Here is a 27869-nt window from a genome sequence, read left to right on the forward strand (position 1 = left end):
ACAATGACTCCCTTGCACGGGTCGTTTTTATTGCTTGTACAAGTGGAGAAAAAGGGGGAAGGGTCCTTGCTCCTGCTGTGCAGGTCTGGGCTAATGCCATGCCCTGGGAAAAAAAAGTCCTGAGCCACCAGCCTAACCAGTATTGCGGGGCCGTGGAGATGTGCTCGGATCCTCTCCAGCCAGTCCGCTGAATGGCAGCGGCTGCATGAGAACGCGGCTGTGTCTTGGGTATCCTTTTCTGCTCCTGATTATGTAGCCTTTGCTCATTGTCTCTGGCCCTGAGGACCTGGCCTGCCTGCCTGTTTGGACACATGGTGCTTCTGGAGGGCTCTAAGGGTGTCCTTGGACCCCAAAAGTCCCAGATGCCTCTACCTTCTTGTCTCCTGTTACTCCAGTGGCCAGTCCTTTCCCAGTGACACTTGGCTCAGTCCCTCGGGTCTCTTCGTCACAGAGGTTCTTTGTTCTCGAGTGTGCAGGGACCGGGTGACTCTGTGGTGGCTCCCTCTCACAACCAAGGGCAGTGCCTGTTGTCCGCTGTGCCCAGGAAGCATACTTTAGAGGAGTGTAGGTCCTGTGAACACACGGGGACAGCACGGAGCCATTATGCTCAAGTGCCACTGCCCAGCCAGCCCTGTACTTTTCCACTCTCTGTTCCCAGGCTGGAACGACTCTTTAGCCTTGAGTGGCCACAGGCCTAACAGTGAGCTGTGGGGTCAGCCCCAGTGCTGCTGCGTCTTAGACAAGAGCTCCCTTCTGTCTTGTTTCCTGGTCTGTGACCTATGAACACCGGTGGGAGGGATGAGGAAGGAGCACAGGTCCAGTCGACCTTTGTCATGGTGTGAGAGTCATCTGCATCTTCAGGGCAGCCACTGACCTGCACCTCTCTGGTCTCTTCTCAAGGCTATAGCTGTACTCCCGGGTGATCCTGGGAGTGTGGGTTGTACCTCTTGCGCCCATCATGCCTCAAGAAGTTGGGGCTGCCCCCCTCCCCTGGTGGCTAGTGAGTCTGGAGTGGTAATGGGGCAGAGGAAAAGCTCCTGAACAACCACTCGGGAGTGTATGTACACTTGATCTCGGCCAGAAGGCTGAGAAGCAATGAACCGGACCTCAGACAGCGCTGGGCTGGGGAGAGACATGGGTCAGTGCCTCGGAAGACAGCCAGATACTGCCCAGAGATCCTAGAGACTTCCTGGAAGGAGGTGTCTGGGAAGTCAGCCCAGAGAAGATGCTGAGAATCCAGGATACAGCAGGCACAGTAGAACCCAAATAGTATCAGGGTACACTGAGACCCAGGCTGGGGACGATTCCAATGACCCTGCGTCTCTGCTATCCCGTTAAGACGCTCCTGGTACTCCTTAGGCCTGACACGTAGTAGGCGCCTACTGAACACACTGCCTTGCTCTTTACTGTGACCGACGATTGGAAGGTTATTCAGGGAGACTGGGGTTGGGCAGCTGGGCAGACGCAGAGTGGGGAACAAAAAAATAGGCTGTATTTTCTGAGAATGAGCAGAGTTCTGGGAGCCAGCATGGGCAGTAGAGAGACCACAGACAGCCGCTCACCTCGGAGAGGCCTGGTGTCATCAGGACAGAGGTAAAAGGGGTTCCAAATGTCGAGTATTAGCATGCTAGCCCAGGTGCTCAGAGGACAGCAGGGGCTGGAATGATGCTGCCCGGCAGAATATGTTCATGGGATTTTGCAGTAAGCCAACCAGATAGCCGGGGTACACGTTGTCTCTGGGAATATGGAGAAGTGGAGGCACCTGGCCTAAGAGCATCCAGTGCCAGCCCCAGCATTTGTCTGCAAAACAAGCAACTGGCCATCTGGACAGCCAGGTGCCCTCTCTCCTGTGAACCTATCACGGACCAGAGCAGGAGTCTCAGGCAGCCACCTCCTCCCAGGGCACTGGAGAGGATCAGAAAGTGCTGTTGTCACCTGTGCGTGTTTCCCTCACTAACGGATGACCGATGGCCAGGACGAAGCCCATACACTCGCCCATCCACCGGGCACACAGGCCAGAACTCCGGCAGCACCAGGAGCCTCTTCCCACAGTGTGTGGTCACGTGTGTGTCCATGTGCAGACAGATATGCATATACATATACACAGGTTTGGGTGGAGGCCTCAAGTTGGCATCAAGTTATCCCTTTGTCATTCCCACTTTAATCCTTGAGACAGGGTCTCTTGGTAAGCCTGGAACTCAATTCACCTGGAGCGCCTGGCCAGTGAACCCCAAGGACCCTCCTGTGTCTGTTCCCGGTGCTTGGATTATAGGCATGCACTATACCTACCTTCCTTATGTGGGCGCTAGGGGGTCAGACTCAGACCCTCATGCTTATATCACACGCTCTTTATCTCCCGACTCTGCCATCTCCCTCGCCCCTTCCCGTGTTTTTTATTGGCAAACCAGAGGGATGTGGTGTGAGTTCTTAGGAGCTGTGCCACCCCGTGTTTGCCCTCCAACCTCACTCTGGCTCTCAGAAGGAAAACGTTCCTCTGTGAGACTCAAAAGGAGGATCTAGAAGTGACATCTTGGCCATCTGACAGAGAAGGCAGGGCCTGCCTTGTGGACCCGAGGCCTAGCATTTACGCAATGGGAGACGTACTCTCCTGCCCCTTATGCGGAGAATGTTGGTTAAGGAAATGGAAGATCCGAGCTCTCTTGCCCACCAGTTGCAGAGAGAGCGAGGTTAAGAAAACGATAAAAACCAGAAGTGACGCATCCTCCAGGGAAAAAGCAGGCACCGGGGACCAAAGGGGTTTTTAGACTTAGCCACATTAGACAATTCAGATTTCCTTGGTTTCTAAACAAACTAAATGCAGAAACCGCATAGGAAAATCTGTGTGTTTGTGCGCTCAGACCACAGGGCAACTTCGGATGTCATTTCTCAGATGCCCATCTATTGGGATAGGGACTCTCAGGGTAATATTCATAAGGTAGGCTAGCCGAGCTAGCCACCGATCCCAGGACCCTGCCAGCCTCTACCTCCTCAGTGTTGGGATTTTTCCCCACATAGGTGATTGACATCAAACTTTGTATTTGCAAGGCAAGTACTTTACAAACTGAGCCATCTCCCGGTCCTAGGGGAAAAATGCGTGTTACAAATAAAACCTAAAGTTATCCCTTTAGGATCAAAGGAACACAAATGGTTGCCATTTTGGACTTCCTGCAAATTACCCTTTTTTCTTTGACTTTCTTTCTTTGAGATACTTATTTTTAATGTTTTGCATTCGGGAGTTTTGCCTTCCTGTATGCCTATGCGACCTGGGCATGCAGTGCCAACAGAAGCCAGAAGGGGGAGTCGGATCCTCTGGAACTGGAGGTATACCAGAGCGACCAGTCCCCACCCTCTTCAAGTCAGCCTTTGATAAATGTCAGGACAGAGCAGGGCTGTGGGTGTCTGACGAGTGTAATTGCTTATAAATACAGACAGCTTGACTCTTACAAACATCTTTTAAAGGCAGACATCTTCCTCAGACAGTGTCAAGGGAACTGAATGTAATCATTGCTTAGGGTTCACTGTGTGAGCTGCAGTGGGGTCTGGATAGCCCCATGGTGGGGTGCAGAAACGGACTCTGCCTTGTAGGATGTTTTCTGCCCTGCTTCTGTCCGAGAGGACCCACCCCCTGCAGTCAGCCCACGCTGTTCTTGCACACAAACCCTGGCCGTTGATGGTTCCTTCCTTGTGATGGCCACATGGCCCTGTGCGCTGCACATGGGTCCTCGTGCTACAGGGCAGGCTGGGGAGATCATGTACCTTGCCCTCTGTCTCCGGGATCTCAAGAAAAGAAGCTTCTCGGAGTGGGCAGGAAGACAGGTTTAGGACATGCCACCCGTAGGACCGTCAAAGGTTTCTTCTAAGATCTTTTGTCTGAAGAAACTAAAATGGTTCGCAAACGTTTCCTGTAAGAGACCGGAGTCTGTATTTTCCGTTTTTAAAGACACACACACCTCTACTGCAGCATTCAGTGCTGCCGCTGTGGCCCAAGAGCTGCAGATAGTACGTGTGCCCATAGGTGCAGCTATATTCCGGTAAAATTTCATGTACCGAAAAAGGGGGGAGTGGTGGCCATGAGCGAGGGTTCACCTTCTGCTGTGGTTTGCACACCCTTTCGCTAGGAACTTGGAATCGAGGCCCTGAGAGAAACAGATCTGGGCCCCCCCCCCCATGTGCCCCACCCTTCCCAGGTCGAGTAACCCAGAGGAGAAGGGATTCTCTTTCTGGGAATTTGAAGGCTCACACCGGACCTCACGCATCCTTACAGCCAGATTTATGCCCCCTCAGAGGGTCCAGCCCAGCAGCGTCCCCAGGCGGCTGGCAGAAGCAAGCACCGTCCCTCTTGAGGAAGTGTGAAAGGATTCCCACAGATAGTAAATTGGACATCTGGGCTCACAATCAGCAACGTAAAAAACCTCGTAGGAGACTGGTCCTTCTGGTCAGAAGCCAGCGGAAGCCGAGCTGGAAGGCGCGGCCTGGCCCAGTGCAAAAAACGAGCGCTTGATATCTGTGAAAAATTAAAACACATGATTAAAAATTAAGAACAAGGAACAAATTGGCAGCATGTGAGACAGACTTTAAAATGTTTTTATCCCATTAATCCGTTTCCTGTGAGTTCCTGAGAATAGAAGCCTGGGGCTTTGGGTTTGCTGTATTGTTTCAATGGCACGTTTTCAGAAACGTTGATGATTTAAGTATAGCTTTCTTTTAATAGAGAGCCCCTTGCTAGGTGTGGTGGTACACACCTTTAATCCCAGCACTGTAGACACAGAGAGACTAGCAGCTCGCTGTGACTTCGAGATCAGCCTGTTCAGCATAGCAAGTTCCAAGCCAGGAAGGCTACATAGAGATACCCTGTCTCAGGGGGAAAAAAATAAAAATAAGAAGAAAATAAAATAAGAAAAAAAGCCATTGGTACAGTTTTGGTGGCTCCCCTGAGAAACATACATGAGGTCTCAGTCCAGTTCATGTTGACAAGTCCATGCTGCCCTTGGTCAGCAGTTGCCTGTGCTGACCCTGGTCAGAGTAGCTCTTGTCCAAATACGGTGAGGCAGAGCTATAATCACAGAACTGGGGAGGCCAGGCTGGACTACAGGTGATGCGAACTGGGGGGGGCCGAGGCCAGGCTGGGCTACACGTCAAGACCTTTTCTCAGAATGATCAGAGGCTGGGAACATAGCTCAGTTGGTAGAATGTTTGCCCAGCATGCACAAGGCCGTGAGTCCCACCCCAGCAGCACATGACAGACGGGGCATTGTTGTGCATGCCTGTGATCCCAGCACTCAGGAAATGGAGGCAGGAGAAGCAGAAGTTTAGGTTGGGGTAGAGAGATGGCTCTGCGACGGCAAGGGCTTGCTGCACAACGCTCAGAAGCTGAGTCCGGATCCCAGTACCTGCATGACAAGCTAGGTAGGCATGGTCATGCAGGCTCTGAGTGAGACAGAGACAGAAGGGTCCCTGGGCTCCCCCCAAATGAGCTCCAGGTTCAGGAAGGACCCTGCCTCGGAGGAAGAAGGCAGAGAGCGATAGAGGTGGACACCAGTGCAGACACCACGCGCTGCGGGGAGGCGGGTTGTCATGGTTGTTCTCGGTAACATAGCAGTTTGAGGCCAGCCTGGGCTACGTGAGACCCTGTCTCAAAAAGGTTGGAAGTCAAAGCGGCTAAGGGAGCTGCTATTTCTGGGACAGCAGGGGACCCACATTTCTATTTGTAGATGCAGAGGCCACAATTAGATGCCAGAGGTATGTCCTGTTGCCAGAGTGTGGCCAGATTCTGAACACGGTTCTTCTCGCACAGAGCTTATAAAATTACAAAAGTCATGGAAGTCCCACCAGAGGAGCCAACAGTCGCTGCTTTCGGATTCATTGAAATCGTGAATAATAAAGGATTTGCCGCAGCCATTCACAGTTCTCCCAAGTCCGAATGTCAGCGGTGCCCTTTGGGGTGGTGACAGTCGGTTGGAAAGAGAGTCATAGGGGCTTCCACTGTGCTCCTCTTGACTGTGGCAGGCACCACAGCCTGGTCTCACTCACCGCCTCTGACCTTCAGGGAACTACTGGGCTAGGCCGGGCCTGCACTCAGAAAGGAGGCGTCCGACCCCTCTTGTGTAGTATCTTCCCAGCGAAGTTGTTGTCTGCCTGAGTTTTAAGTGTGGCCTGGGCTCCCAGGAGGGCCGGCTGGGCCTGACCACTGCTGTTCCCGTCCGCAGAGAGCTTACTGTGGCCAGTGCAGCCAAAGGATATGGGGTCTCGCGAGGCAGGGCTACAGGTGCATCAACTGCAAGCTGCTGGTCCATAAACGCTGCCACGTCCTCGTCCCGCTGACCTGCAGGAAGCATATGGTGAGTCGGGACCTGGGGAGGGCTCATCTTCATCTTGCCAGAGTGAGGAAGAAAGATGCCCCCGAGGTGGCATATCTGTATTTTATGTATCAAAGTAAGAACAGGATCCAGACTGGGGCATGAGTGTCCCACAACACCATTCTCCCTAGAGCTCCTTTCTGCTGCGTCTGCTCCAAATCCTGACGGCACACATGACCTTTGACCCTACAGGACCACATTAACCTTAAGATAATGAAATGAACCCAGAAATATGACCTATCAGAGCTCAGTGAGGTCAGCGGTTGGACCCTAAGGGCCATCACTATAAGCTGTCTCTGATATAACTTCAGCTACGCGGGGTCCCAGGGCCTTTAGACTGATGATTGGGAGCCTGGCTGCCAGCACGATGTCCACGGTGTAACAAGGGGGTATTGCCAGAAGTGCTGAAAAGCATCCCCTCTATCTAACAACTGCTGGGAAGGCAGTACCCTAAGAGCCTGACTGAGTGACCACCTCGACCGCCACCCTGTAGACTCACAGGTGGCAGACATTGTATGTACACACACACGCACACACACTCACACGCACAGCGGTGCCGTTTGTAGTCATGACATCAAAGCGGGGTTGGAACTCCTGCCCCATCACTCCAACACCGCCGTTTTCTTGCAGGATTCTGTCATGCCTTCCCAAGAGCCTCCAGTAGATGACAAGAACGATGGTGTAGACCTTCCTTCAGAGGAAACCGATGGAAGTAGGTGCCCCTTTCCCCAGCTGAGCGGGTCCCCCTCTTCCTGCTCTCCGACAGTCAGTGTGGGTGGGCTGGGCTGGGAAGCTGCACTGTAGGCAGCCACCCCTCTGTCCCCAGGCTGCCGGCCTTCCCTGGTAGCTACTGGGCAGTAATCCCCTCATCGCTGGGAACCTGAGGCTGAGAGCGTCTTCCTCTGTGCCGATTCCAGTTGCTCTGCACAGCACTTGATATGTGACCCCCCCCAGGCCAGGCACCTCCCACGTATGGGGCACCACACAGAGCTGACCTCCATGGAGGTGGGCTCTGTATGACACGTAGCTGCTTAAAAGAAAAAAAAATTAAAAGTCAGGTTCGGTGACATATGCGTTTAGTCTAAGCACTTGGGAGGCAGAGGCAAGTAGATTTTTTCATGAGTTCAAAGCCAGCCTGGTCTACTGGCAAGTTCCAGGTCAGCTAGGGCTGTATAGTGAGACCCGTCTCAGAGAGAGAGAGAGAGAGAGAGAGAGAGAGAGAGAGAGAGAGAGAGAGAGATTGTTCCTTCAGGTACTCTTCCTACCTACCCACCCATCCATACATCATTTTCTCTCTCTCTCTCTCTCTCTCTCTCTCTCTCTCTCTCTCACACACACACACACACACACACACTGTCCATACACTGTCCATCAGCTCTCTACTTACCCATTATCCGTCCACCTGTCCATCATGTCTAGCACTCACTTATTCATTCCTGTAACCGTCTATCATCCGTCTGTCCATCTATTTATCATTTCCCCTCCCACGTATCCATCCCTCACCCACCACCATCCATTGTCCATCCATTGTCTGCCTTTCCCACATCTGCCCTCCCCCGTTCTGCCGTGAACTGACCTGTGTCCCCTCTATCCACACCCTCCTAAGAAAAACTGGAAGATGATGCACCAAAACCTTGTGCCTCCATATGGTCCCAGACGTTCAATGATTTTACTTAAGATTTTTTACTTTACGGTAGTGCAAAAGTCTACCCACACATCCGTATTTCCACTGTGGGTATATGTTCAGTCATTATTAGATGGTATATTGAATGTATTTTCTTCTTTTGCTCCTCCTCCTTCAATACTCTTCTCTCTCTCTCTCTTTCTCTGTGTGTGTGCACATGTGTATGCACACAGAGTGTGTGTGTGTATGTTTATATGTTGTTGCTAGGGATCCTCCTGTCTCCAGTCCCTGGTGCTTGGGTTACAAGCATGTTCCACCACACCTGGCTTTTATGGTGTGCTACAGATCCAAACCCAGAGCCTCAGAATCGTGTGGCAAGCATTTAACTATCTTCTTCACCCCATGGTTTTGTTTGTTGGGGGAAGGTCTTCTGTAGCCCAGCTTGCCCTCAGATTCAGTATGTAGACAAGGATGACCATAAGCGTCTGATCCTCCTGCCTCTGTCTCCCAAGCGGAACGCCGGGATTACAGGCATTTGCCGTCATGCCTACTTGCTTTCTGTGGCCCTGGTGATTAAGCCAGGGCTTCATGCACTTTACCAACTGAGCTACGTCTCCAGCCCCCTTTATCTGTTTGAGACAGTCTTACTACGTGACCCTGTACAATCCTGCTTAGCTTCCCAGGTGCTAGGAGTACAGGCACGCCCCACAACACCCAGCTCTAAACGAACCATGCACACTGTGTTTTCAGCACCTAGGACTTCCAGCCTGATGGATTTATCAGGCCGTGACCTCGTCTTAAGCCAAGGAACTTGTGGCTTCTTCCCAGTATCCTACCCTCCCCCATGGTCACACAGCCATGTTGATTCAGCCTAGCACTCCTTAAACTGGGGTCTGGTGTGACAGATTGGCCCCTGAGCGCTGCCGTCCTGTCTGAGGCCCCAGCTCCCTGCACTGGGGTGAGGGTCCTCTGGGTCCTTGTGCTCCTGTGACCCTTTTAATACTCTTCTTTCCTTCCTTCTCTTTCCTAGTTGCTTATATTTCTTCATCTCGGAAACATGACAATATCAAAGATGATTCTGAGGTAAGTGAATAAAATTAGTGTTGCCGGGGTCTTTTCAGGAAGCCTGTTAGTTTGCTTCTGGGGCAGTTACATGGATTTCAGTATGGCCGAGGGATATTAGGAAGTTCCTGAGCTGGGCTCCAATGAGACCAATGGCCTGATGACAGTCATGAATTTGCCACACTTTTGTCTGCTCCTAAGCTGCCCCTCTTTGTGGCTTCCTTTGTCCTTCCTGGTCTGGCAAGCCCTCAGCTGCTCCCTCAGTCGGACTTTTTCCCGGAATCTGACCCACGGACTCCATCTGTCTCTGTCCAGCCTTATACCTGCAGCTCCGGGGATGAATCTGTTTGGGGTAGCAGAAGAACACGCTGTGCTCACGGCCTCTGCTGATCACCTCACAGAGCAGGCCCTACCCTCTCTGCCCTCACTCGCTGAACCAAGTGGGGCCATGGGCTCTGCTCTCTCCACCTGCCTCAGCCTCAGGGAACACATGCTGCTTCCCTTATGCTCCTGAAGCAAGTCCCCACTCTCCCACCCTCATGGAGCCAGGTCACTGAACTTCCTACTCTTACAGAACACGCCCAGGTTCACAGCCTAAACAGCCTCACCTAGTGAACAGCCCCTGCGTCCCCCAGAACCCTCACGGAGGCACAGCTATGTTTCTGGTTTTCTTTTAGAAGCCCACGGTCTTGGCTCTAGTTGTTCTAACCAGAGTTAGATGGGACCGGGTGCTGGAGCATGGGCCTGACTCCGCGCTGGAGACTAGGCCTTGCTGCCTTCCGTGTGAGGGTGAACAATTCTTGGATTCTGGCCAATGGTGTCCCCTGCCCTCTCTGGTCTCCCTAGGACCTTAAGCCTGTCATTGACGGGGTAGATGGGATCAAAATCTCTCAGGGGCTGGGGCTGCAGGACTTCGACCTCATCAGAGTTATCGGGCGTGGGAGCTATGCCAAGGTCCTCCTGGTGCGGCTGAAGAAGAACGACCAGATCTATGCCATGAAGGTGGTGAAGAAGGAACTAGTCCATGACGACGAGGTGAGTGCAGGCCCACCAGAGAGTCGCGTGGTAATTCTGGGTGCAGTTTCTGGAGATATTCCAAAACTGTGTCCAACATGGTTGTATCATTTTATGTTCCTGCCAGTGGGACACAGGGCTCCATCTTCCATCTTCACCAACACTTACTTTCTGACTTTGTTGTTTCTCTCCCAGTACGTGTGTGAGTACCCACTGTGTGTCTTTCCCTCCCAGTACGTGTGTGAGTATCCACTGTGTGCCCTTCCCTTCTAGTACGTGTGTGAGTACCCACTGTGCGCCTTTCCTACCCAGTGTGTATGTGAGTACCCACTGTGTGCCTTTCCCTCCCAGTACGTTTGTGAGTACCCACTGTGCGCCTTTCCCTCCCAGTACGTTTGTGAGTACCCACTGTGCGCCTTTCCCTCCCAGTACGTGTGTGAGTACCCACTGTGTGTCTTTCCCTCCCAGTATGTGTGTGAGTACCCACTGTGTGCCTTTCCCTCCCAGTACGTGTGTGAGTACCCACTGTGCGCCTTTCCCTCCCAGTACGTGTGTGAGTACCCACTGTGCGCCTTTCCCTCCCAGTACGTGTGTGAGTACCCACTGTGCGCCTTTCCCTGCCAGTACGTATGTGAGTACCCACTGTGCGCCTTTCCCTCCCAGTACGTATGTGAGTACCCGCTGTGTGTCTTTCCCTCCCAGTACGTGTGTATCCACTGTGTGCCCTTCCCTTCTAGTACGTGTGTGAGTACCCACTGTGCGCCTTTCCTACCCAGTGTGTATGTGAGTACCCACTGTGCGCCTTTCCCTGCCAGTACGTATGTGAGTACCCACTGTGTGCCTTTCCCTGCCAGTATGTATGTGAGTACCCACTGTGCGCCTTTCCCTGCCAGTACGTATGTGAGTACCCACTGTGTGCCTTTCCCTCCCAGTACGTACATGAGTACCCACTGTGCGCCTTTCCCTGCCAGTATGTGTGTGAGTACCCACTGTGTGCCTTTCCCTGCCAGTACGTATGTGAGTACCCACTGTGTGTCCTTCCCTCCCAGTACGTGTGTCAGTCACGTGTGTGAGTACCCACTGTGGCCTTGACTTGCAGCAACTCTGATGATGGCTGGGCTGACTCTTTGCTGTCTGCTTGTTGCTTCAGGTCTGTTTGCTGTTGTGCTGTTATCCTGAATGCCTGTTCTGTCTCTCAGGGGCAGAGAAAGGCCAGTGTGTGATATCAGTGATGCTGCCCATTGGCTGCTGCCACACTAAGCAGTGTCGTGTTTGTCAGGTCATATCAAGGATCTCCACCCCCACCCCGGCCGTCAGGACTTGGGGCTGAGGTTGTTTTGGGACCTTCATGTGAAGGGTGCATTTGTACAGTGCACAGCCTGTAGTGATATTTAACTTGTGTTTTACTAAATAAAGCTTGCCTGAAGATCAGAGCGTAAAACAGCCACACTGGTCAACCATACAGGCCAGGCAGTGGTGGTGCACACCTTTAATCCCCGCACTAGAGAGGAGTGTAAGGTGGAATATGACAGGAACTCGCTCTCTTTCAGTCTGAAGATGTCAGAGAGGTGAGAACTCTCTAGTGGCCTGGCCGCTTTGCTTTTCTGATCTTCAGGTTGAACCCAATATCTGTCCCTGAGTTTTTATTCTTTGTGCTACAACAGCCTGTCAGGCTGTCCCTGGATGCTGAACTGCTGAGTGAGTGGGTGTCCTCATGACGTAAGCCTGTCCTCACCACCAGGTGTCACCTCTCCCTCCTGAGCTAAAACTGGTTCTCTTTCTTGAGTCACCTTTGCCCCTGGCTGCACCGTAGCCACTGCTTCCCAAGTGTCTTGCGTTTCCCAGGTTGCTTTGTCTGGGATCTGAACAAGGCCTGAGTCCCCCATTGACAAACACCCAGTGGCTCCTGGTGTCCTTGAACCTGGTCTCTGCTTGCACAGAGCTGAGACTCTTGGGACACACAGCCCCTCAGCTTCTCTCCAGGGGAACTCACCAGCTTTGTCCCGCCTGGCCCCAGGCATTGTTATGCGGTGCTGGTTTGCCAAGCCTTGGCTGGTTTCAAGTAAAATCATCTCCTAATGCATTGGTTCTCCCGGTGCCCTTCCAGCTTGTTCCCTGCCAAGCTGCTGTCAAGCCCCCTCTTTTTGTGCGGCAGCGTCAGCCCTGCATGGTGCCAGGTGTTCATTAGAGCCTATAGTGAAGCTTCTGGGGCAGGGTGGCCCAGGCTTGGGAGAGGTGGAAGACAGCCAACCCGCTGGGTTTCCACCCAGGAATCTGGGTGGGCTGCCTGAGTGTGACAATCAGGTCGGGTAGCCACCGGGTGAGCAGGTCTAGAGTCCGGACGAAGTATGCCTAGGTGTCTTCTGCGTGGAGAAAGGCCGAAGCTGTTCCACCAGGTGGATCTTCTTGTAGCACAAATAATAAAAGCCCAGAGATAGATGTTGGGGTTCAAGCTGAGGATCAGAAAAGCAAAGCAGCCAACCACTAGAGAGTTCTTACTACTACCAAGACTTGGACAAATAAAGGGGCGATCCTGTTCTCAGAGTGACTGCAGACTGAGACACTCTAGTGGCCTGGCTGCTTTACTCTTCTGATCTTCAGCTTGAACCCTAATATCTGTCTATCTCCGGGTTTTTGATATTCATACTTTAGCTTCTAGGGATCAGGAGCAACAGAGGGCATACCATGGCTGTCTCCAGCCCACTAATTGGGTGCTTATCTTCTTTTCCAAAAACCTTCCAGTGAAGACAGCACTATTTGAACATGTCTACCTTCTCACTTTTCTGCATATCAAGATGGGGTTGGGAGCCTCACCCGACTCTGTTCCCTGGGGCTGTGGTGGAGCCAAGCTGTAGTCTCAGACTTTGCAGAATCCCACCGAGCTGCACAGAGCTGGGGGAGATGGCCCTGTGGCAGCAGCTGAGCCCTGGACCTAACTGCTGCTTGTCTGCAGACTCAGTGACCGTGGGCCTTAGGAATCTTCCTTAGTCTTCCTTTGGTGTGTCCTAATTGATTACGAAACAACCTTTCAAGAACTTTGATGGGGAACGCAAGCCAGGGTATGGAGAGCCAACCCCAGCAAGCATCTTGACGGGGGGAGGCTGATGGAGGTGCTGTGGAGATGGTGATAATGGTGATGACAGAAGCGGGGATGGATGGGTGATGGTGGCGATGACCCTGAGGGACGATGGTGTCAGGATGAGGATTACAGGGTGGATGATGGTAGTGATGGTGATAGTTTGGTATTTTTTGTTTTGTTTTGCTTGTTTGAGACAGCATCATTCTCTCTCAGACTGCAGGCTGCCTAGGAACTTACTGTATAGCCCAAGCTGGTATTGAACTTGCAACAATCTTCCTGCCTTGCCTGCCTCAGTGCTGGGACCACAGGTGTGAGCCACCACACCTGCTTGTGATGCATTTCTTTTCCATCTGCAAACTGTCTTCTCGACCTCAGAGAAGAAATCCTTTCCCGTCTCACCCCTGCCTTCTCCAGGGCACCCTGCACGGCGCTCAGGAGCCTCACTGGCACTGCTTGGTCTCTGTTTCAGGATATCGACTGGGTGCAGACAGAGAAGCACGTGTTCGAGCAGGCATCCAGCAACCCCTTCCTGGTTGGCTTACACTCCTGTTTCCAGACAACAAGCCGGTAAGGAGAAACGGGTTTCCTTAGGTTCTGCTGCTTTCTGATACGGACCCCCCAGAAGCCAAGCTGAACTGCAGTCCCAGGTGTCCCGCATAGGTGCAGTCCCAGGTGTCCCACACGGGCCTCCTCCGACCACGAGCGTGGGTTATTTTTAGATCATCGTACTTATTTTGTGGTTCCCATTAGTCGGTGTTATGTTCAGTAGACTTCACGTCTCCGAGTGTATGTGACACCATTCGTGGGACCTTCTTGAAGGCACCCTACCAAGTGCAGGTCGTAGGTCCGACGCAGGGTGCCGGAGCAATCGCGGATATCCTGTGCTGCTGCTCGCTGAGCAGAGACATGCATTACTTAGCACTACAGGTGTCACTTCTGAGCTTTACGATATATGCTGAAATTCTGCTGCTTTAAAAATGTTTGAACTTGCCGGGCGATGGTGGCGCACGCCTTTAATCCCAGCACTCGGGAGGCAGAGGCAGGTGGATCTCTGTGAGTTCGAGACCAGCCTGGTCTACAGAACTGGTTCCAGGACAGGCTCCAAAGCCACAGAGAAAAACCAAAAAAAAAAAAAAAAAGTTTGAACTTCCGTGGCCTAAGAGCACAGCCGTACGCTGTGGAGAATCTGGGGACCAGCTGACTTGGACTAACGTGTTTATCCACAATGTCCCTGCAGCCGTCCCCCACTCGGTCTGTCGCTAGCAGGACTCGTGGGAGCTTTGCAGCCCCTTCTCAAGGCTAGGATTTATCGAACCAAAAGGATAAAAACTGGCAAAGCTGAGCCAGATGTGACTCTCAGAAAACAGAGGCAGGAGGATTATGAGTTTGAGGCCAGCCTGAGCTAAATAATAAAATCCGATCTAAAAACCAACTGGGCAAAGGGAAAATGGTGCTTAAGGCAAACTCCAGAAGAAGCTAGACACAAATCTCGGGACATTGTCCCAGCCCTCCAGCAGTTTTATCAGACTGGTTATAAAGGCCAAAAGTCCTGATCTAGAAGTATTCTTGTCATGGACCATGAACTCGAGACCAGGAAAGCCAGCTGTGGAAGGCAAGGACAGACTGCCCAACCCCTCAGCCCTGCGGATGGGTGTTCACTGATTCCCATCTCCCCCACTCAGGGAAGGACCTCTGCTTTGCTTATTCTGTGTTTTCACATGTGACATAGAAACATACTAAGAAATACACTCACAGATACTGCTTAGCTAGGTCAGCACAGTTAATATAAAATCATAAGCTGAAGCCCTCGCTGTGTGCAGTTGGCACAATGAGCCATGCTGCCTACATAGGGCACTTTTTGTTTGTGTGTTTTTGTTTTCTGTAGCTTTGGAGCCTGTCTTAGAACTCGCTCTGTAGACCAGGCTGGCCTCATACTCACAGAGACCCGCCTGCCTCTGCCTCCCGAGTGCTGGCATGTACCATCACTGCCCAGCCGTAGGGCACATTTTGTAGGGACCAATTTGTGGTTCAAGTTCCCCAGCTTTGGCCTTTGGTGTGATTCTATCTGAGAAGCCCTGAACTGAACTGGTCTTTTCCCAGACCAGTTGGGTATAAGTCTATTGTGACTGGTAGCATTCCTGTCACCTATTGGGAATTCTGTTGTCATCCCCTCCCTGCTTCTCACTCCTGAATGTGTCTGATATTCTTTCCTTTCTCCTGCTTGAAGCCTGGCCACAGCTGCCTCAGGATGCCCAGGCCCTGAGCTCCCCACACTGTTACTTCCATGGTATGGAACCAAGGAATTCTGAGATCTGTCTCCTGACCGGGGCAGCTCTGATTACTCTGTAGTCACCACTGGGAGGAAATGCAGGTTTCCTGTACATGGGAGAAAGGACATTGTGCCCAGGCCCCATCTCCGCACTCCAGAGTCATCCCCTGCCCTTGCCTCATAGAGCCCTTTCTCCCTGTTCCATCCCCGCCCCCGAGCCAGAGCCACCAAAAAGGCTCAGCAGTCAATGGTCCCCTTTGTGCACCCCGATGGCCCTGTCTCCACACTGCCCTGGCCCTGACCACGTCTCTTGTGAGTGGGAACAAGCCTGAGGGAAGGCAGCCCAGCCCAGCCTTGGAGCTCTCAAGGGGTGAGACCGCAAAGCACTGGTCTGGTCTAGTCAGCATTTGCAGGGCTCGGGAGTCCCAGCAGCTCCACCCAGGTCACCTCAGTGCAGAAAGTGATGCCGGGACAATGGCCATACAGCAGCTTCAGCACCCACAGCGGTAAGGCCTGGTCCCAGGAATAACGCCCGGGCACTACTGTCAAGTTTCTTTGCCCCTGTTTCTTTGTGCTGGCTCCCTCACTGACCCTGGAAGCATCTGGCCTGGGTTGTTTAGGGTTTGCATCTCTCCCGTGGTGTTTTCCTTTGGGTCCATCTACTTTGACCTTCAGCGGATGTATATGTATGTATGTCTCCCTTGCTGTGAACTCCCTCAGAGAAGGGCTTGCTATGTGTTTTTATACCTCCAGCGTTTGGGTGCCTCTCAGTAAACTGTGATGGTCCAAGTGGGGAAGACTTAAGGTAAAATCATGTTTCCTGTACAAACATAAAATGTGCACTCATAAATTTCATGACTTGTTGCCAGGTGTGGTGGCACACACCTTTAACGCCAACACTCGGGAGGCAGAGGCAGGCGGGTCTCTGTGAGTTCAAGGCCAGCCTGGTCTACAGAGAGAGTTCCAGGACATCCAGGGCTGTTACACAGAAAGACCCTGTCTCAAAAAACAAACAAAACCAAGATTTCCTGACTTGTAAGGGAACCAGCAAGACATTGCCGCCAGCCCTGGCACAGTGGCAGCTAGGATGTCAGCGGATTCACGACGGCTCAGAAACAGGGTTGACAAAGCTCCTTCACTCAACAGACCTAACTGGCAGGTCTAGGAAACACTTCTTTCGTGTTACTGTCCATGAAGCCCCTCTCACAGACTGGCCTCTGTCACAGGCCACAAAACTCTAGAAACAGGCATCAGAGACAGCACCAGCCACACAGTTCCTGATCCCCTAAGATGTCTTATCCTCACTTGGTCTGCCCTGAAGATTTGCTGACAGCAGTCAGTCAAGGCCGAAGCCCACCCTTCCTAGTTCTTGGTTCCTGCCCTGCGCAAACACCCATGTGTTTCCAATGGGAACAAAGCTGGAAAGTTCTGGAAGGTACTTGATGTGGGAAGCCCTTCTCCCGGTTGGCGCTGTGTCTTTTGCACAAGCCAGTGGCAGCATTGTGAGCCAGCCCCAAGGAAAGGGAAGCCAGCTTCTCCCTCAGAGACACTGACCACAGGTCCTCCTTCTGGTCACAAGGTGAGGCAGAGCTTCCAGGAACAGAAAATCTGGTGCCTGCAGTTGGGTATGGGATACACCTGATGCCTGCTTGCCCTGCCTCACCCACCTCGTGACCACGCGGCTTATAAAGACGTCTCCCAGAAAGTCAGCCTGAGGTCTCGCCGAGCCTGTTGCTAGGGGCTGGATGAATGTCAGTGTGTTCTGCATCCCGGCAGATCACACACAACAGGAAACCAATGAAACTCCAGACAGGATGCGCGCGAGCACTCGCTGGCAGCCGCGAGTGGAAATCTAGTAAATAAAAGACAATGGTTTCCACATGTGCCTGGTGATTATAAAGAGGCCTCTTCAGGCTTGGGGGATCGAGGGATAAGGATTTCTTTCTTCCCTTCCCTGATCTAGTGGTGCCTGTTCTGGTGGGCCTCACAGAACCCTTGCTCTCATAGGCCAGCTCCTCTTCCAGGATGTGTGTAACGCGGGTTACAAGGATGGAGCATTTGTAACACTAAGCATCTGTGTACGAGGAACCATACCCCATGGCTCCATGGTTTTTTCCAACAGTAACCAAAATTAAAAATCTGCCACAAAACCTCTTAAAAACAGGGAAATCCTTTCAGCTGGCACTATTCCAGGAAAAATGGCAACCAAAAAGGCCACCTTTTGAACCCTTTGGTATGTGCCCCCAATTTAAGTGTGGCCTGGGACAGGGATGCAGGCCGCCACTGGAGTGTCTGTTGCTGGCTACAGACTTGCTTGAGACAGAGAATAGGGGTTTTTTGTGTGTGTTTTTGTTTTGTCGTTTTGTTTTTCAAGGCAGGGTTTCTCTGTGTAAGGGTCCTACCTATCCTGTAGACCAGGCTGGCCTCAAACTCACAGAGATCCACCTACCTCTGCCTCCCGAGTGCTGGGATTAAAGGAGTGCACCACCACCGCCCAGCTGAGTGTAGGTTTAACATGGGCAGAGCCTTAGGTTCAGTTCTGAGCACCAAAAAAAAAAAAAACAAAAAAAAAAAGTTCCTTGGCCTGCTGTGGAGTTTTTTATTACCATTGTGTGTGGGAGGAGGGGTGTGCCAGCCTTTCTGGAAGTCAGAGGACAATTCTAGAGAGTTGTTTCTTTCCGTTTACCTTTATGTGGGTTGTGGGGTTCAAACTCAGGTCACCAGGCTTGCTCTGCAAGCCTATTGCTGCCACCCAGCTCTTACTTTTAAGGAAGGACAGACCTGCTCACTGTTTGTTCTTAGAGAAGCTCCCCAAAGGTATCTTGTCTTCCATACTTGAGGAAACTCGTTCTGCCTAAAGTGGCTTCTGGGTATTAAATACCACTTGATCCTCTGTGTGTATTTATGGATAACGATAAAATCAGCCACGGTGCAAAAGCAGGACAGAGATTCTTCTCTTAGGAGATCAGGAAGTAATCCCCCTGGAATAGGTCATAGATGTATCAGGAGGCGGGGGCACAGAGATTGGCATCCAGACGAGAACATAGGAGTGAAGAAGATGCCTATGGGTCCACAGGTATGCCTGGGAAGGAGGAAAAGCTTGGCTAGGTGACACATTGGGACTGAGCAGCCACAGGGCCTCAGGTACCTATCCCGTGCCACAGTGGAGAGAGAGGAAGTCCCCCAACTTGGGCCTACCTAACTCCCCAGGAATAAGCAAAGCAGCCCAGTGATCCCTGGGCAGGGCTGAGCTGGATGTAAAGAGAAGCCCAGTGGGTGTGGGAGACAGAGCAGATGAGGTCGTCGTGATAAGAACCAGGAAGTGACAGTGGGCAGGGCGGACCAGGTCCAGCCTTCAGAACCACTTCCTCCTGCAAGTTGGAGGGACAGGGCCCACACTCCCGTGAACTGGGCAAGCATCACTCAGAGGCCGTGGGAGGGAGGGAGGGCAGGCAGGTGGTGACTCAGGCTCTGTCAGGCTCCTGTACACTCGCTGTCGTCACACTGGAGCCCAGAATAGAAAGAATGAGTGCTGAGTGGCAGCCGTGGAGCTGAGCGTGGGAGCCACGTCAGCCTTGATGCTGAGAGCGTAACATCGCAAGCCCTGAAGTGGTTCTAGGGCAGCCTTCATGTCGAGAGTCTAACATCGCAAACCCCGAAGTGGTTCTAGAGCAGCCTTGATGCCGACGGTGTAACATCGCAAGCCCTGAAGTGGTTCTAGGGCAGCCCCAGCAGCCCCTTACTGTAGAACACAGCCCAGGCCACTAGGCAGATGAATGGCGGCTCACCCAGATATAGAAGTTCCGGGGAAGTTTTTGTTGAATGTTAGCTTTCTCTGCCATCTTAGGAACATGGGGTAGCTTATTGTGAGTCATCATGAAGCTCCAGGCAGCAGAGGGACCCTTGGGACCCTGTGATGTAGCATGTGTCCACTGAACAACACAGAGGTGTTTCTCTCATTAGGGCATGCCCTCCACCATCTATGAGAGAGATTAGTGGTCTGCTCCCAGCTAGGAAGTGACTGGCTGCTTTTGGGTGTATTGCTGGGGGGTGGGAGTGAGGTCACACTCTCCACAGCCCCGCCCTTGAGCCAGTGGCCTTGACTGACAGACCTAAAGGTGGTCCTGCTACCCAGGTGGATATGAGATTGCAGTGTGCTTCTCTCTCCGTTCAGAGCTGAACACTCTTCTTGCAGTGTTCCGCCTTGCCCTGGGGACAGTGCCAGGCTTTGCTTTTGTTAATGTGACTCTCAGGGTCAGCCCTGAAAGTCAGTTTCTCCCCCCACTCCCCATAGTCTTACCGTGAAGCATAGGCTATACCTGGAACTTTCTGTCCTCCTGCCTCCATCTGCTGAGTGTTAGGTTCACAAACACACATGTGCTACCCTGCCTAGCATTCAGCTCCTTGTGTTGTGGATTGGTTGGTGCAGAGGGTCAAACCCGCCTGCAGAGCAGGTGCTCCACTACTGAGCCACACCCTAGTTCAGATTCCTTGTGGGGTGGGGGGCGTATGTGTGTATACGCTGGTAGACGTGCGTGCGTGCGTGCGTGCGCGCGTGTTAAGGCCAGAATTGACTTCCACGCCCCCTCCTTTTTTATTTTGGGTGGCAGACACTGCCTCCCCCACAGGGCATCTCCCTCAGGCTGCTGGTGCCAACTGGGCTCTCCTCCTTCCAGGTGCCTGGCAAGAACGACAGCACTGTCCTCTGCCAGGGATAGAAGACTAAGACGGTACAGTGCTAGCCCCAAGCATCAGTCACATGCCATCAGAAAAAACAACTGAGAAAGACAGACAGAAAGGGGGTGAGAGGTGCTCACCGAGTGTGAGACTGGAAGGGACAATAGCGAGCTCCACCCTCGGCTGTTGCTCCAGGCTCTGGTTCCCAGGAGAGCTGCAGCAGTAGTTGTAAGAGACGAGGAACCATCCCTCCGATCCTAGACCCGGCCACCTGAAGTCCTGCAGGTGGTAGAATGTTCTAGAGACACTAAGAGGGCAGTGTGGGCAAGAAGAGGAACCTGTGAACGGCTCAGAAAGGTGGTTATATCTTGTCAGGGAGATTATATCCTGTTAGGAGAGCATTATGGGCTGGGGAGATGGCTCAGCAGTTAAAGCTGCACAGGCCAAGAGGACTGAAGTTTGGATCCCCAAAACCCATGTAAATGCTGGGTGACTGGGGCCGTTCACCTGCAATTCCAGTTCAAGCCTTGGCCGAAGCAAGCTGGCTAGCAACAGGAGCAGTGTCCATCAGTGAAATCTGAGTTTGACTGAGAGACCCAACAGGAGCAGTATCAATCAGTGAAATCTGGGTTTGATTGAGAGACCCTACCTTAGTGAATAAGGTGGAAGAGGAATAGAGGAAGACGTTCAACACCAGTCTAAGATCTCTAAACACACATGTGTCCACACATATGCAAGCATGTGTACACATGTATAAACACATCACATATGGATACACATGAAAAGGAGTCCCCTGCAAAAGAAAAAGAATGCATATTTCCTTGGAAGGTCACCAGTTCTGAAGATGGCTGAATTTTGACTCCCTGGAGCCTCCTGAAATGAACTGTGTCACCTAAACACTGCAAAAATGGTTCTGATGCTAGGCTGTCCCTGGATGCTCAGAGATAGCCATGCCCGGTATTAGTCTGACATGCTTTCAAACTTTGCTGTTGTTAAGGATTTTTTTCATTGCTATCTATCGTGATGTATAATTGATCTATAGTTTTTTTAGGCAATCTTTATTAGATTCAATATTTTATTCTTTAGAAAATCTTAAATAATGGCAATTATCAGCTACAACTGCTTTTAAGATGTGTGTGTGTGTGTGTGTGTGTGTGTGTGTGTACATACAGGTACCAGCAGAGGGCAGCAGATTCTGTGGAGCGGGAGTTATAGAGTCTGAGCCACCTGATGTGGGTGCTGGGAACTGAACTTGGGTCCTGTGCACAAGCAGTATATACTCATAATCAGTAAGTCACCTTTCCAGCCAACCCCCTCCCCATCCCTTTTTGGTACTGGGTTGAGAGGCCAGAGTCTCATACATGACAGGTGAGCACTCTGAACCACAGGCCCAGGATTACCTCATGGTAGATACTGTGGGAATTTTCCTCAGTGCCTTTGCCCCTGCTATCTGGGGGTTTCTAAATGACGGCTTTCTCCCAAGCCATTTGGTTGCTTTCTCCTGTCCCTCAGTTTCTCTGTCAAACACTGTTTCTGACCCTGGGAAGAGTGTGTGTCTTGTATCCTGTGGTGTTGAGGATACCAGCCCCTCTGAGTCACAGTTCACGGCACGCTCTGCCTGCATCTGTCCCTGTAGACGCCTAAGTCAGTTTGCCCGCTCCCCACCCTGCTCGGTTTCTTTGCACAAGATTAAAATCCTCTTGTTGGATCAGCCGTTTCGGGTTTCCTTGTCTGTCCACATCTTTCTTGGAACACAGAGCTTTGTCTGGGCCAGGGAAGTGGAATCTGACGCCTCCTTCCCACTGTGCTGCTCGGGGGTTGTCTTTGGTGTGGCAGGAGTTTGAGCCTCACCTCTGTTCTCTAGGCCTCTTGTTCTCTGCGACACCAGCTGGATTCTAGGCTGACTCTCCACATCCCTCTCCTCCTTGTTCTCTGAGACACCGGCTGGATTCTAGGCTGATACTCCACGTCCCTCTCCCCCTTGCCGTTGCTCTGTCATCTGCATGGCTCATCTGTTGGAAACAGAGGCCAGACCATGAGGTCCCCATGAATAGACTGTCTGATATCAGGACTGTGTAACCTTTGGTGCCTGTGTCTCTCTCCATATAATCAGGAAAATGGCAGAATTTATCTCATAGTTTTGGGAACAAATGAATTCTCCATAGAGTGTGGGCCCCCGAAACTTTTGTGTCGCTGTTCCTATTTATACCAAGAGTTAGCAGCCTTTTTCAAATGACTAATCAGCGTAGCACAGTATCTTGACAGCAGCGATGTGATCTGGGGAACTTGTCATTAGACAAGTGTGTTCCTGACTGTCATAGCTTATACAGGCTAGGCTGTGACGTCACTTGGTGACAGCTGTGGCTCATGACCAATTTCACTTTCTCAGCCATATAGTCTTCATTGTGGCTGCTTGTTCCGGCCCAAAAGCCACAGACAAATGTTAAGAAGTGGCACGGCGAGACACGGTGGTGTGTGTGGTTGTAATCTCAGCAATCTGGAGGCAGAGGCAGATCAAAAGTTCAAGACCTCCCTGGGCTACTTTAAGCCCCTCCCCACCACCGGGAAGGAGGGAGGGAGGGAGGGAAGGAAGGAAAGAAGGAAGGAAGGGAGGGAGGGAGAAAGGGAGGGAAGAAGAAAGGAAGAAAATGTGCATGGTTTGTTCAGATAAAACACAAGGCAGTAAACAGCCAGCCAGGTGCTTCTTGATTGTCCCCACGTTGTCTTGTGCCATCAGGTTTTCCCTCTAGACCAAGTCAGGGCTGGGTGCTTAGGTTGCTGGGGAACAGGGTCCCATCTGGGTCCTCTCCTGGTGAGGGGAGCAGTGGACTTGGCCACTGCCTGCAACTCTGCCACTCTCTGGCCCAGGATCCGGGCGCTCACTGCTTCTCTTTATACCCTTCCCCCATGTGCTTGTGCGGACGGATCCGTTTCTACTGGGTGTTAGTAACTTTTGCACGTTTTGCTAAGAATAAGTGATAATATCCACCATCTGAGCCATTACTTGCTTCCTTCCTACAGTGGTGTGGCCTTAAAAGCGTTAGAGATCTGACTGTAGAGTGTTGAGGGCAGTGCCCTCAACAGACCCCTGCCCATCCTAATACCTCTCCCTTGAGGGTTGGTGTGGCTGTGTGACCAAGGGACTGTGGACAGTGACAGGTGCCTGTGTTCAGGTGTTGACCTCAACCTGACTGAGAAACATGGCCATGGCCCAAGACAGCATCTGAGGCTGAAGAACTTGGTGCAGGAAGTACCTGCCAGGCATACAGAGCGAGCTGTGGGAGCAGATAGGACCTTGTGTTGTCATGGCCACAAACACCCAAACCAACCCAAGTCGCCGACGGGGCAGTCCACACGGTACTCCTGGGGATTTCTGCTGTGAAAAAATGTTGAGAACAGTACTGAGGTTTCGTCTGCGGAACCCTCCCCTCCAGAGTCCTTAGTGTCACAGCTGCTTTTACGACAGGAACGGGAAGAAGGGGGCAGGGAGGCAGCAGGATGGCTTAGCTGTTAGCCTAGGTAGAGGGAGAGAACCGACCCCTGAAAGTTGTCCCCAGCCCTCACATGCATGTTGTTGACAGTGCACCCCTAGAAATACCGCATACACCCCGCCAAATAGGTGAAAGAAAGTTAGGCATCGTGGTGTAATCTCAGCACTCAGGAGCCCAAGGCAGGAGGAACAGAGAGAGCGTCTTGGTCTGTGTTGTGAGTTCCTCGAGAGGGAGGGAAGGAAGAGAGACACAGCCCCGGCACAGAGACAGAAATCCACCGTGGCCTCTCTAGACAGAGATTCTGCCTTTCCGCTTTTTGGGGAGCTTAACATCCTCCAGGCTAGGATGTTTGCCTGTGTTTCCTGGAAGTGACTGAAGTTTCTCCCTATTATGGGACACCATTATCACCAATGTCTGCTAGAAGTGTTGGCACCCAAGGGAAGGGCTCGGCCCCTCCCTGATGGCAGGACCTGTCACGTTTGCGATTCCGAGTAGGGGGAAAAACACTTGTGCTGTGCTTTGTGGCCGTGCAGAGAGTCTGGAGGAGATCCCTCCTACTAGTTTTGAGATGTTAGGCGTCTTGCAGAGTCTGACAAGCATCACGGGACCCGCCTCCTATGGTGCCATGGTGGTTATGAGAGTTGACACTTGAACGCTTCTTTGCGGCTCAGGGTTGCATGCCCTGCTTGTCTGCACCAGGGAGGCTGCATCTCTAAGGGCCAGAGCACAAACACCTTTGCCTTTGTGAACAGCAACAGAAAAGCTGCCGCAGTTGGCACGCGCTGGTTCTGCCGTGTTCCGTGGGTTCTCCTCTGCAGCTTCAGCCGCGGTGTCAGAAGTCCCTGTGGGGAGCGTGTGTCTGTGCTGAACATGTGCTGGCACGTGTGGTGCTGGGGTGGAGCTATGGCTGCACACACGCTAGGCAACACGCTACTGCTGAACGGCACCCCAGGTCAGGTTCTGACTTCCCTTGCCTTTATTCCCTAACAATACAAGGTAACAATTTGCATGGTTTTCTCATTGTGTTGAGGGTTGTGAGCAATGCAGACCTGATTTACACTGTAGCAGAGGGTCCGTTTTACATACAAGGCTTGAGCAACAATGATTTTGCCATTGAAGAGGGTCATGCAATCAGTTCCCCGGAAATACCAAGAGCCGACTATATACATAAACAGTATGACAATGTTTCAGTAAAACTTTACTTTCAAAGTAGTCTGCAGCAGGCCTGTGAATCCCCAGGGGCAAAGCAAGGGGTTCCATAGGAGACTGAAAAGCCTTCCATAGAGGCTGGAATATTGAATACGATTGGAGGAAGGAGGTGTCCTCAGCCCTAACACAAGCATACTAGGTTTTCTTTGGGATCAGGACATCTAGGGCTGACTTAGGGGAACTATATAGCTCCTCATCTGGTGCCGAGGTCTTTTGTTTTAATTTCCACATATTAGGAATTGTTTCTCATCTAAGTATGTAATTTGAAATTTGGCGAGTGGTTTATCGCCATTTAACTTGCCATCTTCCCTGCCCAAGCTTTGGAGGCTGAATGCTGGCATCTGCCCACAGCAGAGTCACAGTTAGCCAGCGAGGTTCATTCAGTCCAGTGTGTGCTGAGAGCCCTTACAGGAGCCAGGAGGTGAAGGGTTTGCTTGTTCCTTCCAACACTGGCTCCCACCCTCTGCTGGTGGGCCTGCAAACCGTGAGCCGCAGACTGCAGATAAACAGTCCAGGCACATGTGAGCTGCCAGCCCAGATGTCCCCAAGGTGCCCTCAGCGGGGCATCTCGGGAAATTATTGTGAATTGGATTTTGAAAATTAAGTCTTATTAAATGCAGCAAAGATCTCATTAGTGAAAGAAAACACATGGCCAGTGTGAGGAGACGTGAGGGCCGTGTGCTGGATCCTGACCTCTGCCTGACCCCTGCTGCCCTTCCTCTTACCTATAGTCCCCAGCAGCCAGGCTGCACCCCTGAGGCAAGCCCATTCTTGTCCATCTTCCCCGTGTCCAGCTACTGGCAGATCCATTCAGCTCAGCCTGGCTTCTCCTCACTCTTCTCCCTGATCCACGCTGACCCTCTCTCACCAGGTGGACAGGCAACTCTGTGGTTCCTGGCCCTGCCCATTTACATGTTCCTGAGGTCCATCCGCATGCAGAGACTAGAGCAGCCAACCCCTAAGCCATGTCCCCTGATACATTTCCACACCTGCCCCGTGGGTGCCCTTAGACCATCTGAGCTAGACTTGTCCCACCTCCAGGACGGCCCCCAGCTTTTTGCTCTTTCCTTACCTCAGGCTCTGTTAGTCCTCTGCTCCTTCTTTGGTCACCTGCTCATCCATCCCTAACCCCGGGGACTGCCACATCTCTGCCTTTTTGTGTGTATGTGCCCTTGCGTGCGCCCTAAAACAGACCTAGCACCATTGGAAACACAGAGACAAATGATAGGCAAACAAATACCTAAGTCTCTTTCTTCTTTCATAAAAACAGTGTCCTACCTTAGTATCTGTGATAAACTCACATCCAACATGGTATTGGATCCCAGATGTCAGGATCTGAACCCATGCCTCATGCCTCACCGATCCAAATGCCAAACTCAGCCTCACCTTCCCTTTCACCCTAGGTTTTTTCCTGCTGACCCCCTAAGCTCCTAGGTAGCCCACACCCCCTTCTTGTAGGTACTTAGGAATCACCCTGAGAGGCAGCAGGCTAGCACCCAGAGGGGACCCCCTGTGGAGGTTCCACTCACTCTGGCCACCTTTCTGGTGCCTTTGACTGGAATGAACTTAGCACGGGCTTTAGGGCAGTTTCGGTCCCTGATCCTTTGCCCTTCTCTCCTCCTAGGTTGTTCCTGGTCATAGAATACGTCAATGGCGGGGACCTCATGTTCCACATGCAGAGGCAGAGGAAGCTACCAGAGGAGCACGCCAGGTGGGTCCAGGTCCACGGAGAGCATGGCCTGCGGAACCCCCCTCCCTCATGCCAGCAGTGAAAAGAGCAGGGTGGAGTTTGGGCAGAAGGTGGCAAAGATGGGACTTTGCCATGGTGTAAGGGATTCCCGAACCGCTGGGGAAGCTGACCCCTCCCAGACCTTGAGCAGAAGCCCCCACTCAGGAGAGCAGGCCCTCTGGGCTGTTTTCACAGTCGTGACATCTTGGCATTGCCCTTCTCCCTCTGTTAAGTCCCACACTCTTTCAGTGGCAGAGCACAGCAGGTCTCTGCTGGCATCAGGAGAGAACCCACTGGTCCTGCTTCTGGCCTTGGACGGTTGCCATCCAGCCCACTGTCCTGGTACCTCCCCTGCAGCCCAGGCCTTGAAGGAAGGCTGGGGAGATTTAAATTTGGGTGGTCCCTTCTTATCCACCTTAGTTATCCCCCCATGAAGTCCTGTGAATCATCACCTAGGTTCCCTCCGAGGGAAGTGGGCAGAAGCAGCAACCATTTATTGCCTTTCCACTTGCCTTTTATAAAACTCATGGTAAAATGCACACAGCATTGGTGTTACCATTTCAGACATTTTAAGTATATGGGTAGTTCAGAGCCATAAAGCTGACCACGCTGCCACACAGCCGCAATGCACAGAGCCCTTCTTTATTTCCCACAACGGAACCTGTACCCTGTGACTTCCCAGGCTCCTGATCCCCAGCCCTGGCACCTCCCTCCCTCTGTCTGATTCCAGAGTCCTCCCTGAGCGGAATCTCAGGCTACCTGTCTTTCTATATGACTGGATACAAGGTCTCCATGATTCACTGTGTAGCCATCTCTTTCTCCTGTTACCTAGACGGGCCTCAGACTTGCAGCCATGAGCCATCCTTCCCCACCCATGCATCCTCTATCCACTCCCCCGTCAGTGCTTACTCCCGCATTTTATTCTTTATGAATAGGGTCGCTGTGGACATAGTATTAAACATACGTGTTTAAGGCCCTGCTTACAATTTTTTTTTACTTTCAAATTACTTTTAAATTAGCATACAAAGTAATGGACTTCATAATGGCATTTTTCACATATACATTGTTCTTATTGGTCCTGCTGTCTCCAGCCCTGGACACATGTGCATTAGTAGAGGTGTTTAGCACGTCTTCTTTCTCTTTTTCATGATTGTTTGTTCTGGTGCTGTAGACCATACTGATGAAGCTAGGCAGGAGCTTTCCCATCGAGTTGCACTCAGCCCCAGTTTTCATGTTCTGAGGGTCACATTTTTCATTCATTGAATTCCATACAGTGGTACACAGGGCTCCAGTTTCCTATGTCCTCACCACTTACTCTGGTCGTGTTAAATAGACATTCTGGTGGCTAGGAGGTAGACT

At 51.9% G+C, this 27869-nt stretch overlaps 1 protein-coding gene across 2 annotated transcripts in view; it reads left to right on the forward strand.

Moving 5' to 3' along the window:
* The window catches only part of LOC121448043 (protein kinase C zeta type), a 104840-nt gene that overhangs the window by 67050 nt on the left and 9921 nt on the right, over positions 1-27869 (forward strand). For both annotated transcript variants that reach the window (XM_041651642.1, XM_041651643.1), the window contains 6 exons: positions 6207-6338; positions 6987-7068; positions 9011-9063; positions 9889-10077; positions 13605-13702; positions 26406-26492. In XM_041651642.1, the coding sequence (XP_041507576.1) occupies positions 6207-6338; positions 6987-7068; positions 9011-9063; positions 9889-10077; positions 13605-13702; positions 26406-26492 (641 nt within the window). The remainder of the gene's footprint in view (positions 1-6206; positions 6339-6986; positions 7069-9010; positions 9064-9888; positions 10078-13604; positions 13703-26405; positions 26493-27869) is intronic.

The sequence above is a fragment of the Microtus oregoni genome, unplaced genomic scaffold (genome assembly GCF_018167655.1).
Source record: "Microtus oregoni isolate MIOR12 unplaced genomic scaffold, Mior012 000005F_ref0000423, whole genome shotgun sequence".
Classification (NCBI taxonomy): domain Eukaryota; kingdom Metazoa; phylum Chordata; class Mammalia; order Rodentia; family Cricetidae; genus Microtus; species Microtus oregoni.